Source organism: Triticum aestivum, chromosome 7D, assembly GCF_018294505.1.
Source record: "Triticum aestivum cultivar Chinese Spring chromosome 7D, IWGSC CS RefSeq v2.1, whole genome shotgun sequence".
Classification (NCBI taxonomy): Eukaryota; Viridiplantae; Streptophyta; class Magnoliopsida; order Poales; family Poaceae; genus Triticum; species Triticum aestivum.
This window is the reverse complement of record NC_057814.1, coordinates 46,051,795-46,069,045: the sequence shown is the minus strand read 5'-3', so window position 1 is coordinate 46,069,045 and position 17,251 is coordinate 46,051,795. Positions and strand designations below refer to the sequence as shown.

The 17,251-nt window shown below is 45.9% G+C and overlaps 2 protein-coding genes, 3 non-coding genes and 1 pseudogene across 7 annotated transcripts; 5 read left to right on the top strand and 1 right to left on the bottom strand.

Annotated features, from left to right (window-relative positions):
- Positions 1 to 248: 248 nt before the first annotated feature.
- On the top strand, positions 249 to 321 carry TRNAA-AGC (transfer RNA alanine (anticodon AGC)). Its single transcript has one exon. It is a non-coding gene; the product is annotated as a tRNA-Ala (tRNA).
- Positions 322 to 1,166: 845 nt separating this feature from the next.
- Positions 1,167 to 3,617, bottom strand: LOC123167960 (uncharacterized). Of its 2 annotated transcripts, XM_044585812.1 has the most exons (3): positions 3,432 to 3,617; positions 3,297 to 3,340; positions 1,167 to 2,636 (listed from the first exon to the last, which is right to left on the bottom strand). In XM_044585812.1, exons 1-3 carry the CDS (start codon positions 3,562 to 3,564, stop codon positions 1,425 to 1,427), a joined length of 1,389 nt encoding a protein of 462 aa, XP_044441747.1. In that variant the 5' UTR covers positions 3,565 to 3,617; the 3' UTR covers positions 1,167 to 1,424. The 2 variants fall into 2 exon arrangements, with proteins under 2 accessions (XP_044441747.1, XP_044441748.1); XM_044585813.1 differs by lacking the exon at positions 3,297 to 3,340 and having other exon boundaries at positions 3,392 to 3,614.
- A 3,403-nt stretch (positions 3,618 to 7,020) lies between these two features.
- On the top strand, positions 7,021 to 11,087 carry LOC123164880 (mediator of RNA polymerase II transcription subunit 17). Of its 2 annotated transcripts, XM_044582492.1 has the most exons (9): positions 7,021 to 7,355; positions 7,436 to 7,634; positions 7,730 to 7,843; positions 8,053 to 8,138; positions 8,225 to 8,609; positions 8,767 to 9,228; positions 9,325 to 9,648; positions 10,214 to 10,587; positions 10,850 to 11,087. In XM_044582492.1, the coding sequence occupies exons 1-8, from the start codon at positions 7,258 to 7,260 to the stop codon at positions 10,541 to 10,543; spliced, it is 1,998 nt and encodes a 665-aa protein (XP_044438427.1). In that variant the 5' UTR covers positions 7,021 to 7,257; the 3' UTR covers positions 10,544 to 10,587; positions 10,850 to 11,087. The 2 variants fall into 2 exon arrangements, with proteins under 2 accessions (XP_044438427.1, XP_044438426.1); XM_044582491.1 differs by lacking the exon at positions 10,850 to 11,087 and having other exon boundaries at positions 10,214 to 10,808.
- A 257-nt stretch (positions 11,088 to 11,344) lies between these two features.
- LOC123164882 (phenylcoumaran benzylic ether reductase POP1-like) lies at positions 11,345 to 13,177 on the top strand (annotated as a pseudogene).
- A 256-nt stretch (positions 13,178 to 13,433) lies between these two features.
- Positions 13,434 to 13,506, top strand: TRNAA-AGC (transfer RNA alanine (anticodon AGC)). The gene has a single exon. It is a non-coding gene; the product is annotated as a tRNA-Ala (tRNA).
- A 3,424-nt stretch (positions 13,507 to 16,930) lies between these two features.
- On the top strand, positions 16,931 to 17,003 carry TRNAA-AGC (transfer RNA alanine (anticodon AGC)). Its single transcript has one exon. It is a non-coding gene; the product is annotated as a tRNA-Ala (tRNA).
- Positions 17,004 to 17,251: the final 248 nt, after the last annotated feature.

Genomic DNA, 17,251 nt, shown 5'->3' with positions numbered 1-17,251 from the left:
AAATTGAACCGCAAAAACGTCTTATATTTTGATACAGACAAGTAATTATCATCATCGATAAAGATCACACTTGATCTTATTTGTCATTTCTCTCTAATATTAATCACAACACACATAAATCTAAAGGCTTTAAAATCAGGTAATCATCCCTTAGGTTTTGAGCACTGCATAAACTGGCCTCTAGATGTAGTGTACACTCTGCAGTGCACCATCCACTAAGTAGGTTAAATCTAATTTGTGGTCAACAAGGGGATGTAGCTCAGATGGTAGAGCGCTCGCTTAGCATGCGAGAGGTATGGGGATCGATACCCCACTTCTCCATTCTGCTTTTTTTTTATTAATTTTATGGATATATCTGAATACTGTAAAAAATCCAAGATTACAGCATCTATCAACAAATTCAGTTCCTGAAGTATTGACTGACATTCCCGAACAAATGATCAGTGTTGAACAATATCAATCAAGGAGGCAGTACTTCTGCCTGAGTTCCTGTGCTCCTGCTGGTTGTTCACCATGGGTTCCTTAGCACTTTCACTTTATATCTTTTACCATCTTGAAATCATGTAAATGTAGATTGTTTTCATCGATTCCTGAAGGTGGATACACCACTTTCAGCTCTCAGCAGGTCAAACCATAACAAGCTAACAGTAGCGCCGGGCGCCGGCAGCAAACTGGTTATACAAACAAAAACGCAAGAGAAATGCAAGAGGCTGAAACTGGTTACACAAACAAAAACGCAAGAGAAATGCAAGAGCAGCCTCGCAGAAAAATAACACGCCAGGCCCCCAGCAGACCGTAACATGCTGATCAACATAGCACCACAAAAGCAGCAAGCAGGACAGAAAGTACCAATCTATTTTCTCCGACCGTTTCGTAACTTGTTACTACCAAAAAAAAATTTGGATACAATAACCAACAGTCAAGCTCTTTTCTGTCAAATGGTGAAAGTCAATGAAACAAGCACTTGCCAATATTTTAACAACAGTTAAGCAACAATCAGACACACAACCAGCTTCCTAAATATGCCAGAGAACATGAGAGGTCGAAATATTAAGCTACAGAAGGGGGCATCTGAACTAACCATTTCAACAACTAAAATATCATAACTTCCCATGAAGGAATTAGCAATCATGCCTTTCGTGATAGTTAACAGTGCAAACTTAAAGTAAACAGGGGGGAACAGCAGAACACTTCCATAGCATAGATACTCAATTGTTTAGAAGTTAGAACATCAACATGGTGCTCAGGACAGCATAACAATCACGAATTGATGATAGTAGAAGTGCTACTTCAGACGTACAAAGTGTTCAGTTCTATTAGTAGTACTAAAAGGTAAGAAAAAAAACACATGGCTCGTAAGGGATAGATACCCCAAGGGCACAGCAGACAACAAGTCCAAAGCATTGAGATGGAGCAAGGTATCTTTATAGCACTATGACGAATGGAGCCTCCTTGTTCACAGCATCTTCTTCCTGCGCCTCAAACAATGGAAGTGAAATCATGCTCTCTTGGAGGCGATGGGTAGTAAGTGGCAGCAGGTGGTATTCATGCTCTCCGCTTTCCACATCTCTTAAAGACACACCGTCAATTTCACAATGCAACAAACGGCTAGGACACTGCTGGATCAACAGCTCATGCTCATTGATCAGGGTGGTCATAGGGATGAGCATGATGCCCAAATCAATCGGTGGCGATACCTCCATTGCTAACAAGTTAATCTGATATTGAAAGCCCCAGGTCTCGGCATCATAGTCCTGCAACACCCAAATATCAAAAGTGAGGCAGTCAGGGGCGGAGCGGCACAAAGCAAGGGCCCCGCCCATATCCGACAATGAGTCAGGCGACCACATATGGGTGTTCTCCAACCGTGCCGGGCAGCTCATCCGTCGGAACGTCTCAGCTATGGTGTCAAATACAGTTATATTGATACCCATTTCCCAGTGCAGGCTACCACGATGGTGGACTGGTGGATTTCTGGAGGACCGGATATCAGGAAACTCTTGTTTTGAAATAGTCGGCCACTGGATGCATCTTGGCTGGTCCGATCCCACGGTGAGGACGAAGTAATCAGGCAACTCAATTGCCATGTCTGCCCCCTGAGGACCAGTCGCTCTAATTGCTCTAATGACGGGTATTGGGACTGACACCCAGAGCACCCGGTGTTCTCCAGATGTGGTGTGCTGGTAGAAGCCGACTACGTCGACAAACCTGGAGCCTGGTCGTGACGGAGGATGTGGCAGGGAAGCACACTTGCGGGTGGCCGGGTTGCAGATGCGGAAATCGGATCGCTGCTGCGACATGATGAGGAAGCCATCACAGGCGGCGTGGAGTGTAACGTTGTTGCTTGAAAAATGGCGTGCATACTGGAGGACGGGCCGTATCTTTCGTTCATTGGAGGCTCCGGTGAGGCGGCAGATGCCCTTATGGTGTTTGATGATGGGGAGCGAGGGCTGACGGCGGTGATGGTCAAGGATGAATGTGTTGGTGGAAGTACCGCTGAGCCACGACTTGCGGACGGCGCGGCAGCGGAGTATGTCTTTGGGCGGCAACCGGACAAGGATCTCATCGACGACGAGCCACTCCGGCAGGTTGTCAAAGACGGTTGTGCCGCTGCTGTCTGCCATGCTGATTGCTCCCTGATAAGAAGAAAAAGAACAAGAAGGAAACATTACGATGCCGCGTGAAATAGAAGAAAAGGGATTTGCTAATAAAAACACTCGGTGTGAGATTCTGTGAACAAATTACCTGTTATTTCTGAGGAAACAAAATTTTCAATTTCTTTCGAAAGTATTAGAAGTATAATTCATTTGCATTTGCTGCCATGGAGCTATTAATCTGTAGGCATGGTCATAATCGGGATATGATATGCGAGCAATGGGGCACCCTTTTTTACATTTGTTTATTGCAGCATGGTTACACAATCAAATGTAAATTCAACTATCTACAATTTTTACTGTGACATCTACAGATATATCTAAATATATTTCTAAAACGCACAATTTACTATCAATAATTTTTGTTGCAAAATTTACATAATTTTAATATCACTTAATAGTCTAGAAAGGAACATTATGATATAATGAGCTCAAAGCCCAGCAGTAGGACCGAGCGCCAAATCCGTTCTCGTCCGTGCTCGGCGACCAGAAGAAGGAGAAAATGTAGATCTCGGCCTAGAGCTAAAGCGGAAGGAAACAAGAAATCACTCGACGCATGGAAAAGGGAAGGAGAAAGGCAGATCGGACGGCGGATTTGGGGCAAGAAACAGTAACCGCTTCGGCGAGCCGAGGGGATCTTACTCTGGTGGCGGATTTCCGGCGGCGGCGTCTCTGGACTGGACGATCTGAGGGCAGAGCAAAGGGTGGATTGAGGAAAATAAGGAATTAGAACTCACCCAACAACCCAACCAGGCACCGGAGAACGGAGAGGCTCACCACGCCACGGCTGAAATCTTGGTTGAAAGAAAGCTTCCCGGGGAAGAAGGCAAATGAGCGGAAACGAGGGGGAGGGTGGAGTCTTCTCGGCGGCGGCGGAGGAGGATGGGCGGTGCGATACAGCCTTGCCCATGATGTCTGCTGGCGATGTAGGTACCACGATGTTAATTAGGCTTGTTAATTAACATCTTTCAACAAGGGGAAGTAGCTCAGATGGAGCGCTTAGCATGCGAGAGGTATGGGGATCGATACCCCACTTCTCCATTTTTTCCTCTTTATTTTTCACAATGAATACAGTAAAAATCCAAAGTAATTCAGTTCTTTTTTTAGGTTCAAACTAATTCAGTTCTGAGCGTGAAGAGATACTATCTTGATTTTACTTTTGCAAACTCCAAATCTTACAAGCACGGGCATAATCCTTTTTACTCCCTCCGTTTCGGACGGAGGGACTATATATATTAGACATAAAGGGGAAAACAAAAACATGACCACAAACTAAACCAAAGCATTGCAATAATAATAGAATTGGTTCTATTTGGACAATTGGGTATTTCATCCATAACCTCAATATGGGAACCTGCGCCAATCAACACGAAGTGCATGCCGTGGCTGCTGAGGCGGAGCACATCCATGTCGAGCCCAGGTTGGCGGGGGACGACCATGATCAGGATGCCATACACGGACATGGAGGAAGTAGTCGGCTAACGTTGTTCCTGACATGGTGTCGTTGGCAATGGTGGTCCCTGGCCGCCGGAATGCATGACATGGTGTTGGGGGCTAGGGGCGGACTGGTGTTGCTATGCATGTCTTTTTTTAGGTTCAAACTAATTCAGTTCTGAGCGTGAAGAGATACTATCTTGATTTTACTTTTGCAAACTCCAAATCTTACAAGCACGGGCATAATCCTTTTTACTCCCTCCGTTTCGGACGGAGGGACTATATATATTAGACATAAAGGGGAAAACAAAAACATGACCACAAACTAAACCAAAGCATTGCAATAATAATAGAATTGGTTCTATTTGGACAATTGGGTATTTCATCCATAACCTCAATATGGGAACCTGCGCCAATCAACACGAAGTGCATGCCGTGGCTGCTGAGGCGGAGCACATCCATGTCGAGCCCAGGTTGGCGGGGGACGACCATGATCAGGATGCCATACACGGACATGGAGGAAGTAGTCGGCTAACGTTGTTCCTGACATGGTGTCGTTGGCAATGGTGGTCCCTGGCCGCCGGAATGCATGACATGGTGTTGGGGGCTAGGGGCGGACTGGTGTTGCTATGCATGTCCGTGGAGGATAAGGCAGGCTCAGATGAGATGGCGGCTACCTCGATTTTCTCACCATCAACGACATATTATTTCTCATGGATTTCTACCACACGTTTTGTCACTAGCCGTGATAAGCATGATGTGTTGTAGGTGGCTAGGGTGGACACGATGCCACTGGTCACGGAGGCAACGCAACAAGGTTGGAAGATGGTTACCTTGATTTATTTTGCCATCGACGACATAGTCTTCCACCTGGCTTTCTTCCCACATCCACGTTTGACACAACATGAAAAAAGTGGAGCAGAGATTGGTGAATGGGGTGTAGGAGTTGTAGAAGAAAAATACTAGAAGATGTGTGTGGACGAAGCCAAAGTGCAGATAAATGCATGTAGGTAGAGGTGGGCTTTGAGGAGGATGCAGAGTTTCTCAGCCCAAACTCAAATGAACTCGGGTGAACAGTAAAATAAGATAAAAATTTCACATGCTTGCAAACATTTCGTCATGGAATCACATTTCTAAAAGGCGTGACAAAAAAAACGATACTCTGAAAATGCTACTTTCAAAAGCATTTTGGAGCACTGATTTGTTTTTTTTCCACGCCTTAGAGCGATGTGATTACATGATGAATTTTTGCAGGCATTTGAAAGTTTTGTCAATGCTTGACACCAAAAAAACCTAGAATTTTTAGAATTTTGTTTGATTTTACTATTCACCCGAGCTCATTTGAGCTTGGGAGCAGAAGGACACTTTCTTTTTGAAGACAGACATTGAACGTGTAGAACATTGATGGATATATCCTAGTTTACTCCATTAATATTCATAATTTGGTTGCCAATGTGTAGCATACATGGAACTTGGTAATGACATAGCTAAAATAAGAAGAAAATAAAAACATGAGTAATGGTCAGTAAGCTGAGTAAACAGCACAAGCATCAGCTAACTTACAGTGCATACCTAGACAACCAAACTAAGCGAACATCTTCAGCTACGCTTCAACTGACTCATATAATCAGTAGTGAAATCTAAATTTCTTAAAAGAGACATAATTTTGCAGCAGAGGGGATCATGAAAATTCCTTGAATTAGCATAACTAGTCGCCAACCCGTTCATTCGCACGGCTTAGCTTGCAATACAACTTTTATATGGTATGAAAATCTAAAATAGTTTTTTTGTGATATGGCTTGCCTCCTATAAAATAGAAGAACTAAAAACACATGAAAGCACTAAAACTACAACTATGCACATATTTATTATTTACAAACATTAACGATATGAAAAAGTCACATGCATATGCAATATAAACATTACATAAATTTTCAAATAATTATCAATAATACAATATTGGTTCTGTACAAATATTTATTTCTCTTAATCTATGGAATTGTGATCATACTATTAATGGTTAATTTCCAAATGTAAATTCCAATTACATTGAAATTTAATATAGAAGTATTTGATGTTGATTATTTTGCTCAAAATTCTAATGTAAACGTCCAGAACAAATTTCTATTCTCATGGGAGAATTATCTTGTTTCATATTTATTTTTTGAAAGGTATCGATCAGTATTTTAGTTATTTTTTGAAGTAATAGAACTAATTAAGTTCACATTTGTTCTTTTTAGAGTATTAGAATTGTGAAAGCTAAAATGTTGTAGCTTGAAGTCATGTGTCGTTACACATTAACTTGTGTCTTGTCCCAACTAAAAGAAACTTGTGGCTTGCCTGTTGCAATAAATTCATAGGTCCAAGTATGCATTTATGACCAGAGAGATCAAAACTAGTACGAGGGAACACGATTCTTGTATTACTCATATTCGTCGGAGCTGTAATAATGCCGGTCATTTCATGGCTAACTTTGATAGGTTGAATGACCGTCTGCGATCTGGTTAGGCTCTGGCCTAGAAGAAGTCCTGAACATTGTTAGATGAGATTGTATTCCTTAATCGTTGAGTAATACAAGAACTATTTTCGCAAAAAAAAATTGTTGCTATAAATTCACATAGGTTTTTTTCTTAGAAATTTATATTTTGAGTTATCTTTAATAATTAGTTTGAAACTGTTATGTCTGACGGTATGAGATGGTTCAAAACCAAGCAAACATTTAATGAAAAGAATTCAAGTATAGTAGTACACAGTATATGTTCGATATAATCTTTTTTAGAAGACGATATAATTTCATGAGACTGCACAATATTCTGCTGGAAAAAAGACTCCACAATGTTTGTTTCTAATCATGTTTTTTAGGTTTTTTTTAATAATGTAGTATAAAAATGGTTCGTCCACCAGGCTTGCTTTCTTCGACGATTCGGCCCGGCCCGGCCCGGTTTAGTCCGCACCACCACCACTGCAACTCCCAAGGTCCAAGCCCTTGCCCTATCTCCCCTGCCTCCGGTCCGCTCGCCGCCCGATCCCGCCGGCCGCCGCTCACCGGCGGCAACCACCTACCCACCCGCCGCTCTTTGCCCCCGCGCCCGCCTCGCGTCGCCAGCATCCAGGCCAATCGATCTCGCCCCTCGCCCCTTCCCCATCAATCAAGGAGCAGGGGCAGCAGATGGCGGCCATGGGCGACGACCTCCGGCTGGACCTGGACAAGCTCCCCATCAAGCGCCTCGAGGCCATCGACGAGGCCGGCAACGAGCACTACCCGCCGTAAGCCGGCAGCTTTTCCCCCCTCCCCTTCCCCCCTTCCCTTGGCCTCGCTCCTGATCCAGACCCGCCCGGCGCAACAGGGACACCAGCAGCGAGGAGCAGCGGCTGGCGGCCATCCGCCGGGTCGACTTCTCCTGGGTCGTCGAGCGGGACGCCAAGAAGGCCAAGAAGGCGGCGGCCGAGGACGCCGCCCAGAAGGCCTGGCCCTGGCAGGGCCTCCACGAGAGCCTGCAGCTCGCGCAGCAGGAGCTCACCGTCGTCCTCGACCTCATCTCCACGGTCCGTCCCTCCCTCCACATCTCGAGCCCGACGCCCTCGTGTGTGTGATGATTTCCTGGTTATGATGGGTGGATAACAATTAACAAACAATGCAGGTCGAGGCGAATGACACCGTGGCCGTCGCCACCATTTCCAAGCCCAGGCCGCTGCCGGACGAAGTCCTCGTCGACATGGCCGTCTCCGCCGCCACCAAGCTCCAGCGGCTTCGGGTATGCCCCTGTCCCCTGTATAGTAGAAACTAGTAAGAGCATCTGCAGCCAATTAGTTGAAGAGGCATGGAATGAGACCCATGGGATTTGTGTAACTTACCAGTAAGAGGAGGGGAGTGAAATAAACTGCAGAACAAAATGTTGTGAGTAGTTCATGCTTGAACCTACACCACAGGCCCTAATTATTATGCTCCATTCCGCAATCTCAGCATCTGGGACGGTACTTCAAACAATCGGCAAAGACGATGCAGCAGCAGTTCCAGAAGGAGGCTAGGTTCTACGGCTCGTTGATCAGGTTCGTCTTGTCGCAGGGGTTGCGGATTCCAGGTATCATCTAAGTAGTGATGCTTGTGCCATGACCAGTGTTGTTGGATCTGGCAGGTTGCAGCAGAACTGGAAAGTCAAGAGGCAGCGTGGGAATGCTCCAGGAATCAACAGCTTCATGTTTGATGTGGTTGACACTTCTCAGTTGGACACGGCAGCGATGCCACGGATGTCGTCGTTGTCACTGGTTCAGATTGACCAGGACTCGTCGGGCACTTTGTCTGTGCAAGTCCCCCAAAAGGCGTGCCGTTTCTTGAGCCTTCAGTTCCGCCGGGACAGTGCCAACGGCCCGGAAAGCTATGCTTGCAGAACAAAAGGTGTCTCAAGCACCACTTCTTCTGCAGCGGAAGATGATGCGTTGGAGGAGGATGATGTCAATAAGTCTGTCAAACAGGCACATTCCATTCTTCGCAATATCCACAAGTCAATATTTGAGGAGCAGGTAGGTTGTCTAAATGCTTATGAATTATTGCAAACCTGTCCTTTTGACCAGCTAGAGATCCATGAAAAATTATTCATGTGACAAAATATGCTGTCTCCTTTTGTCATTTTTTGTCTATCATACCACCTCATGCTTAGCTTAGTGTATGCCTTTGTAGGTATTGGATATGGTGATCCGTGAGACGTTTGTCCAAACTCAAGGTGTCAACGTAACTGGAATGCGTGAGGATTTTCTCCAACTAGCAATTGGCGAGGAGAGTTTGTTGTGCCTTTCGCTTGTGGATTCTGGACAGGATAGTGACTCAGAAATGGCAGGCCATGAGCATAATAATTCAGAGGCGAATCTTGTGCTAGCCACCACCAATGGGAAGCAGGAGCCTTTAAAAAGGGATACCTCAGGGTTTCTTAACCCGAAAAGTCTGGAGATTTACTTGCTACACCTGTTCCACGAGAACATTCTCAGAAAAGTCAGGGAGAAATATCGTAATATTGTTCGCTACCAGAGTCCTGCTCAGACCGCAGAGTCTGCAGGTGAAGATTCTGGCTTGCTAAGTCATTTCTGCATGACAGTGGCCCATAAAACATATTCAAAAAAAGTGCAGCTGGAGCTAGAGAGTGTGGTATAACTACTATTATTTCCCCATTCATTAATGCAGTATACATACCATGGGTGTAGTAGATTGGTGTTGTAACTTCCTTTTCACTAATGCATGCAGGTTAGCAGGGTTCCGTATCTCCAGCTGCGGTCCCTTCCTACGTGGCACTCTCGAACTTCTTCCTGGTCTCTCTGCTTAAGAGTCCCGCAACCCATTTTGGCTGCTGATCGGCCCACGAAGCCTTCAGACAATGGCGAGCCCAAGTACAAATCTTCCAGGACACGGTTCAACACGAAGATTGTCTTGAAGGACGGCCAGATAAGTTTATTGGGTGAGGGTTCCCCGAGCATCGCTGGGTCGTTGACTAGGAAGCCCTCTGACGGTTATCTAATAAACAGTTACAATTGTGACTTGGAGGACCTCCCAACGATGGTTCTGCAGCAGGTAAACTTGTGATAAATAAAATCTTTTAAGTCATTATCCTTTATCGCTGATATGCACTGGGTTCATTTATTAACTTTACTACTGTCTGTCGGGAGTATTTATGATTCAGAAGGTTGAAGCATCAATTGTGCTAGGATACCGCATGAACCACTTGACCATATTTTATAATCAAGACTTACTAAATCCATTGTTGTCCTATGATTGACTGCAACGGTCGTTGTTCAGTCCTTTCATCCTTTGCACTTCTTTCCTGTATGTACCTTGGGAAAGCCTTGCACTGAATGTATGTGTCCATCGACGTACGCGAATAGTTTGTTTGGCTAGTCGGAATGTTGAGTTCAGCCTGACTTCAGTTCAGAGAATAGGTACAATGATACGTCTTAGGATCATTGCCAGGGCTCCATATTTCAAAAGTTAATACCATCCCCACTATATATGTACACATGCATATAAGAAAAGTCCAGAGGCTGAGATTTACTCAACTGACTGGTGTCTTTACGCGCATCTCTTCGCGGCCTACTTTACTGTAAGGTGCTGAGCACATTGTCTGCACATATATCTGCAGGTTGCGAGCCAGATAATAAACTGGCTCCACGAGGAGGCTTTGGTCCTGGGGATGAGCGTGACTCGGGATTTCCTGTGCCTCTACTTCGACCTGGAGCACGGTGATACGCTGGGCCTGGTGGCGCACGTGGACCCGGACGATGAATACGGGTGCATCTCATGGTACCTGACTGTCGACCACCCGGCGGAGGATGACGGGAAGGCACCAGCGGCGGACGACCCCTGGGCTGAGAAGCGCAGGTTCCTGGGGTACCTGTCCCTGGAGGTGCTCTACTCCACCCTCCTGGACCTCATCAACCTCTGCGGCACCGGCGCCCGCCCGCTGAGATGATGATAGAAGTGTGCTGCAGTGCTGGATTGTGTGTCGTGCGATGGGTAAGCGCTGGCTGCCTTTGCTGCTGGTGGCAGTCTGTTGCTTGTGCTGCCCTTCGGTGCCTTGCTTAGGTGCGCTGATGCTGGGCGTGTAGTTACAAGCATAAGCCATGTATTAATTCGGATCCTTGGTTTGGACCGAAACAGAATCCTTGGTTTTAATTCGGATAAGCCATGTATTACTATTACGGAAGACGACGTGATTTCTGGTATCTGACATGTTTTTATTGGCTTTAATTCGGATCCTTGGTTTGGACCGAAACAGAATCATGGAGTGGTGATGCCACCAGTTGCCGGACCACCTCGGCGGCCAGCTGGGCTTGATCCATGGCATTTTCTCCTGGCTCCGTTCTCTAGAAGCACCACTGCACCGGGACGAAAGCTGCTATTGTTTTTATTTTGGCTGTGGCGTTCTGACCAATCTGGTAGACGAAAACAGTTCTGTTTTGTGACACCCGATACTTATGCCATGTTATTGTTGCAATGAATATTTTTTATTGTCCCTAGATGCCTCAGTTTCATATCATGCTTACTCTACTGTCAATGGCTACTAACTTATATCCGTGTTTATGAGAGGTGAAGTGAAATATACTATTGCTGGTCCTACTATAGGCAAGACTTCTTATCTTGAAATTAGCATTTGAAATTATACTATTGATGTATATTGATACAAGTAGTGATATTTAACTGAGGTGCTTAATGCTTCATTATCGTCCTGCTACCTGTCTGTACACATGCCCTCTAATCAAGTGTGTCATTTTGCGAACCAGCTGTATGAAATCATGTATCACAAATGATAATAGTTTCCCAAGTTAAATGGAATTTACAATTTTATCATCCTCTACTGTTAATTGCTTATGGGTATATAGGGTCTTTGTAGTGAAATCAATCTATTTATTGGAGACCGCTGGTCCTGTACATAAGGCTTCTTACCTTCGAATTAGCATTTGAAATTGTACCGTTGCTGTATATTGATACAAGTGGTGATGCAAAGAAATAGTTATATGAAAGAATACATGTGACTCAAGTTCCTAATGCAGCACTGCTGTCATTCTGCAAACCAGTTGTGTGAAAAATAGTGCATCACAAATGCTAATGGCTTCAGTAAGTTGCCGTTTAAATCATGAGCCAGCTCTGAGCTGGAAAAAGAAAAAGAGTCTTGCAGCCGTTCATTTTTTTTTCTTTTGATAGTTTTCTGTGTGTGGATTCTGATTCTTTTTCTGTCTGATGACCAGGGAGATTTATTTGACCACAGGAGCCTCGTGAATGCCATCAAGGGTGCGGATGTCGTGATCTCGGCTGTGGGGCCCGTCAGCTCGCCGAGCAGACGAGAATTGTCATGGGAATGAAGTAGGCCGGCAATGTCATCAAGGTCAGATTATATCAACCTGTCTTCTTTGTTGATGGAACGATGGCTGCGGATCGATCACTCGATAGTTGATGCACAGAGGCTCCTGCCATCCGAGTTTGGCTCTAACATAGAGCGGGTTCACACCGTGGATCCAGCGGCCACATTGTATGCTGGTAAAGTCGGCCTTCGCCGTCTGATCGAGGCGGAGGGTATACATCATATATATGTCTGCTGCAACGGGTTCGCCGAAACCTGCCTTCTGAGCATCGGCGATGTTACAGCCGTTGGCGCCAGTCCTCCGTCCGACAAGATCACTGTCCTAGTCGATGGAGATGCAAAGGGTAAAGCACACATCGTGTTGCTGCCACTGTGAGTAAGTTCGCAAAGCGTTACATCCTGCGCTGATCTGTAATCTGTATTGATGCACACAGCGGTGTTTGTGGTGGAAGAAGACATAGCCGCCTACACGGTGAGGGCGGTCGACGACCCGAGAACCCTGGACAAGATCCTCTACATGAGGCTGCTGGCGAACATGGTGTCCCACAACGAGCTCATCGCCATGTGGGAGAGGAAGACGGGCAGGACTTTCCAGATCGAGCGTGTCCCGGAGGCGGATCTCCTCAAGTTGATCAATGGTAGGAGGGTACATGCATCATCGTGCACCTCCCGGGCACACATATGGTGGTCTTGTGTACATGGAGCCACAGCTGCACCTCTGACCTCTCTTGACATGTACTCATGCATGCAGAAGCGGCGTTCCCTCTGAACATACTGCTGTCCCTCTCGCTCTCCGTCTTGGTGAGGGGCGACGTACCAAGCCAACCTCGACATTGAGCCGTCCTTTGGCGTCGAGGCCACCGAGCTGTACCTCGGCCGCCGTCGACAAGTACACCACCGTCGACAAGTACCTCGGCCGCCTCCTCTGACAGTTCTTTGGCCGGCTGGAATGCCTGGCAGCCCCTAACGCAGTTGCACACCAGAAAGAAGAAGTCTCTGGCCTTGCTAAAAAGCAAATCCAGCAGTTATACCTGATTGCTTACTTTTCAGGAGAGACTGATCTTGGCTTGAATAAGCGGTGGGGCATTTCGTTTGGTTGATTTTCTTTTATCTTCCAAGTACACCAGACTTGATCATTTTGCTTGCTTCTGATGCACCAAGAAACAATGGCTGGTGGTGTGTTGCTATCTTTGTGGCACCCGACTAACTAATTGTGAAAAGCAATTTGGAGACTGATTAAAAAGCATTCTGTGTCGGTTTTAGCCTGTTTTTCTGCAAATTTACCAGGCAACTCTCACTCTCTTCTTAATCAATAAGAATTCTGTGGCAGACCGAATGAAACAGCAAAAAATTTAATAAAAACTGGGATTGTGATTGAACTGGCTCGCCCCACCAAAGGTATCAGGACGCTGTTGCAACATTGCTTGGCCCAAAATCGAATCTTGGCACGTTGAGAAGGTGTTTAAAGATAATAAATATCCTAATTATAATTATCCAACAAGGGGATGTAGCTCAGATGGTAGAGCGCTCGCTTAGCATGCGAGAGGTATGGGGATCGATACCCCACTTCTCCATTTCACTTTTGCAAACTCCAAATCTCCCAAACATGCACACAATCCCTCTAGACACAAAAGGAAAAATAAGAAACATGCATACATTCTGTGCTGCAAATCGTAACGGTGCAATCTACTACTAGTTCATAGTGGAATCTCTAAGGACTTATATTTAGGAACGGAGGGAGTATATCACTAAGCTCTCTAGGGGTAAAAGGCCCCTCAATATATTGAGGTGTCCAACTGAAATTGGGTTACCCGATTTTGACCAAGTCAATAATTTCTCAAAGCTCTCATTCAATTCTTTTATATACTATAACTATGCTTCCTAATTTTTAAGTTCTCATAATTAATTGAGGTCTTCAGTTTAGAACTTGGTCACCCGATTTTGACCAAGTCAACAATTTCTCAAAGCTCTCATTCAATTCTTTTATATACTATAACTATGCTTCCTAATTTTTAAGTTCTCATAATTAATTGAGGTCTTCAGTTTAGAACTTGGTCACCTGATTTTGACTGGGTCAATAATTTCTCAAGGAGATCTATCATTTAATTATTTTAATTCACCATATTCCCTAATTTTGAAGCTCTTTTATTTGATTGAGATATTTGATTTTGAATTTGGTTTACGATTTTGATCGGGCCAACAATTTTTCAAATCAATCAACACCAACCGGCTAGAAAAACATGTCAACCCCGTGCACCCTCTTACCACCTAGAAAAAAGAAGCGCCACCATGTGATGATACTATAGCACCAATATAGTACATGTAGCCACCGACGCAGAAATTTACCCACAAAAGTATGTGATTAGCGCATAAACCACAAATAACCGCATTATAAAACATAAAACACACACCATCGTTTCCCCCATCCGCCAAACTAAATATTCCATCAGGTCCAAAATACAAGGGGTACTAGTTCTTTGAAAAGTCAAATTTCTTTAACTTTGACAAAGTTTAGAGCCAAAAATATCGACATCCATAATATTAAGCCAGAAAATTATGGAAATTCATGATGAATCTAATAACACCAATTTGATATTACGAATTTTGATATATCTCTTCATAAATTTGATCAAACTTAAAGAGGTTGGACTTTTCAAAAAAAGCAATACACCTTATATTTTAAAACAAAATGAGTATTTTTTTTAAGAATCTCAACGACACCAATGGCGCAGCAAAGCGCGCCCAACCCTTCTAGTAATAATTACATGCCAAGAGCAAAATGTCACCATCATGATTTTGTTAACTATCCTTCTGTAGAAAAAAGAAAGAGCAAAATGATACCTGGAGACACAGTTTCAGCATTCCAGAAGAAGAAGAAAACTCGTCCATATGTTCTGCCCTGCAACTAACTAAATTTATTCTGTCAATCAATCTCGCCAATTCGACATCCACATCAAGAGACACCTACAACATTCCAGGAGAAAAAACATTCCAGGAGAAAAAACAGCTCTTATATATCCACACTGTAGGCCCCTGATTACGGTGCCCTATCAAAAAATTTAGTGCCTGAAATGTTGATCTGCAGCCACGGTATTTTTTTAGGCGGATAGCATGCCGCTCCATGATAGCAGGAGCCTATGAGGCCGCCCCCTCCCCCTCATGTCGCCTCCTCCCAGGCGGCGCCAGGGGCCCCGAAACCCTAGCGCCGCCAGCACCTTCTTGCCGCCCCTTCTTGCCGCCGCTGCCGCCGGCATGGGCCGCGGTGGCGGCGGGCCCGGTGCCGAAGGTTTCTGGGCGGGTGGATGCGGCGGATCCCATCTGAGGCGGTGGGGGCGGCTCCTCTCGTGCGATCCAACGGCAGCAGCTAGGACGGCGAATCCGGGCTGTGCGGCGGGGGCCGGAGCACCATCGCCAGCGGAGCGGTGGCCCTGCATGGACGGCGGCGGTGGCAGCGCCCCATCCGGCGGGGTGGCTGTTCTGGTCGTGATGGTGATGGCGGTCACTGCGGATCCAACGCCCCGTTTGGATCCGTCGCGGGGAGGCCTTCCGCCGACCGGCGGCGCGTGGAGGGACCGGTGAGGAGATGCCAGATCTCCGCCGGAGTACCGACGGCGACATACGCCTTCGTGGCGAGGTTCCGCTCGGTTCCAGCCAGCCACGAGGTCGGGAAGACGTGGCTTCCGGTGAAAATCGCGCCTGACTGCGGTCTTGGCGGACGATGGCGGCGTCTCAGACGTCGTTCCCTTTTGGAGGCATCGTCGTTGCAGTTCACATCAACCCGATCGGGAAGTTCCGGGGGGAACCCTAGATCTGGGTATACCGGATCGGACGATGACGGTGCCTTCGGTGTCGTTCTCCCTCATGGGGGCATCGTTTTGGAGCAAGTGCTGGTTGGAGGGGACAAGAGGAGGAGCGGTGTTTCCTCTGCTCCATTGATGACGGCGGATCTCGGCGGCGTGGCGCAGTGGAGACTCGGCGCCTGATGAGCGGAGAAGGACTCGCGCAGGAGGGTGACGCTGCCTGGCGTCGTGGTGGCGTCGGCGTCAGTTAGACCGGGCAAGGTTGATGCAGCAGTACAGCTCTGAAGATGGATTGGTGGCAGGTGGCTGCGGCGGCCTCATACCCGGCAGGCGTCCTGGTTGAGAAGCACGTCAGACTGATAGGTGCCCATACCCGGCAGGCGTCCTGGTTGGGACTTCAAGTCTTAGATGTTAGGTTTGGCTGCGAGGTCTGTTTGGTATTAGGCCAAGACTTTCAGCGCCCCTACATCAACTGGATAGGGATAGCGACAGGTGTTGCTTAGTTTGATGGCTTTAGGCTTATTGTTGTATGACTCTGTAAGGTCTTGTGTCAATAGTTAATAAAATGGCCGTATGCATCGTCCAGATGCAGAGGCCGAGGGTCGTCCTCCTTTTCTAAAAAAAAGGTTATTTTTTTAGATCATCTTATGCTTCACCCGAGCATCCTAACAACAGTTTCAGCTCTGATCAGGTCAGACCATAGCATCCTAACAGCAGCGTCGAGTGCCCGAAGAAAATCGGTTGATAGAGGGAACAACAGACTTACACAAAAATAACACTGGCCAACACTAACCTTTCAGCAGACCATAACATGCTGATCAAGATGGCACCACAAATCCTGGTCACAAAATTAGGACGAAAGAAAGACCAAATTACTTGCCACCAGTAACAATCAGATTCCCAGATATATGCTTGATGAAAAGCATCTCCATACAAAGAGCGGGAGCGACGAGGTGAAAAAAGCAATTGGACCAAAGTGTGCACTGAGTATAAAAGATTAAAATATTAAGCTACAAAGGGGAGCATGTAACTAACCATTTCAACAACAGAACTTTGAATAACTTCTCGCCAAGGAATTAGCATTTCAAACCGCAACCACCATGCCTTTGAACAGGTGGTCGCGTGTAGCAATTGCGCCAACAAGACACGTGCCTTACTAATGGATACAGTTTTTAATCACCATAACCAACAACGTAATGGGGATGTAGCTCAGATGGTAGAGCGCTCGCTTAGCATGCGAGAGGTATGGGGATCGATACCCCACTTCTCCATTCTTTTTGGTTTTTTTATTTCTTTGCAGATCTGAGTGCTCTAGAATCCAAATTAACCTACCAAAGGAAAACACCACCAAAGCGCATCTGGTGTAGTGGTATCATAGTACCCTCGCATTTTCTGAACTTTTAATTTTTTGTAAGTTTAAGTTCGTACAAAGTTGGGTCATCTATTTTGAAACGGAGGGAGTACTAGATTAGAGGTGTTGCTCTGGGACCTGCCGCCATTTGAATCGGCCAAATTATCA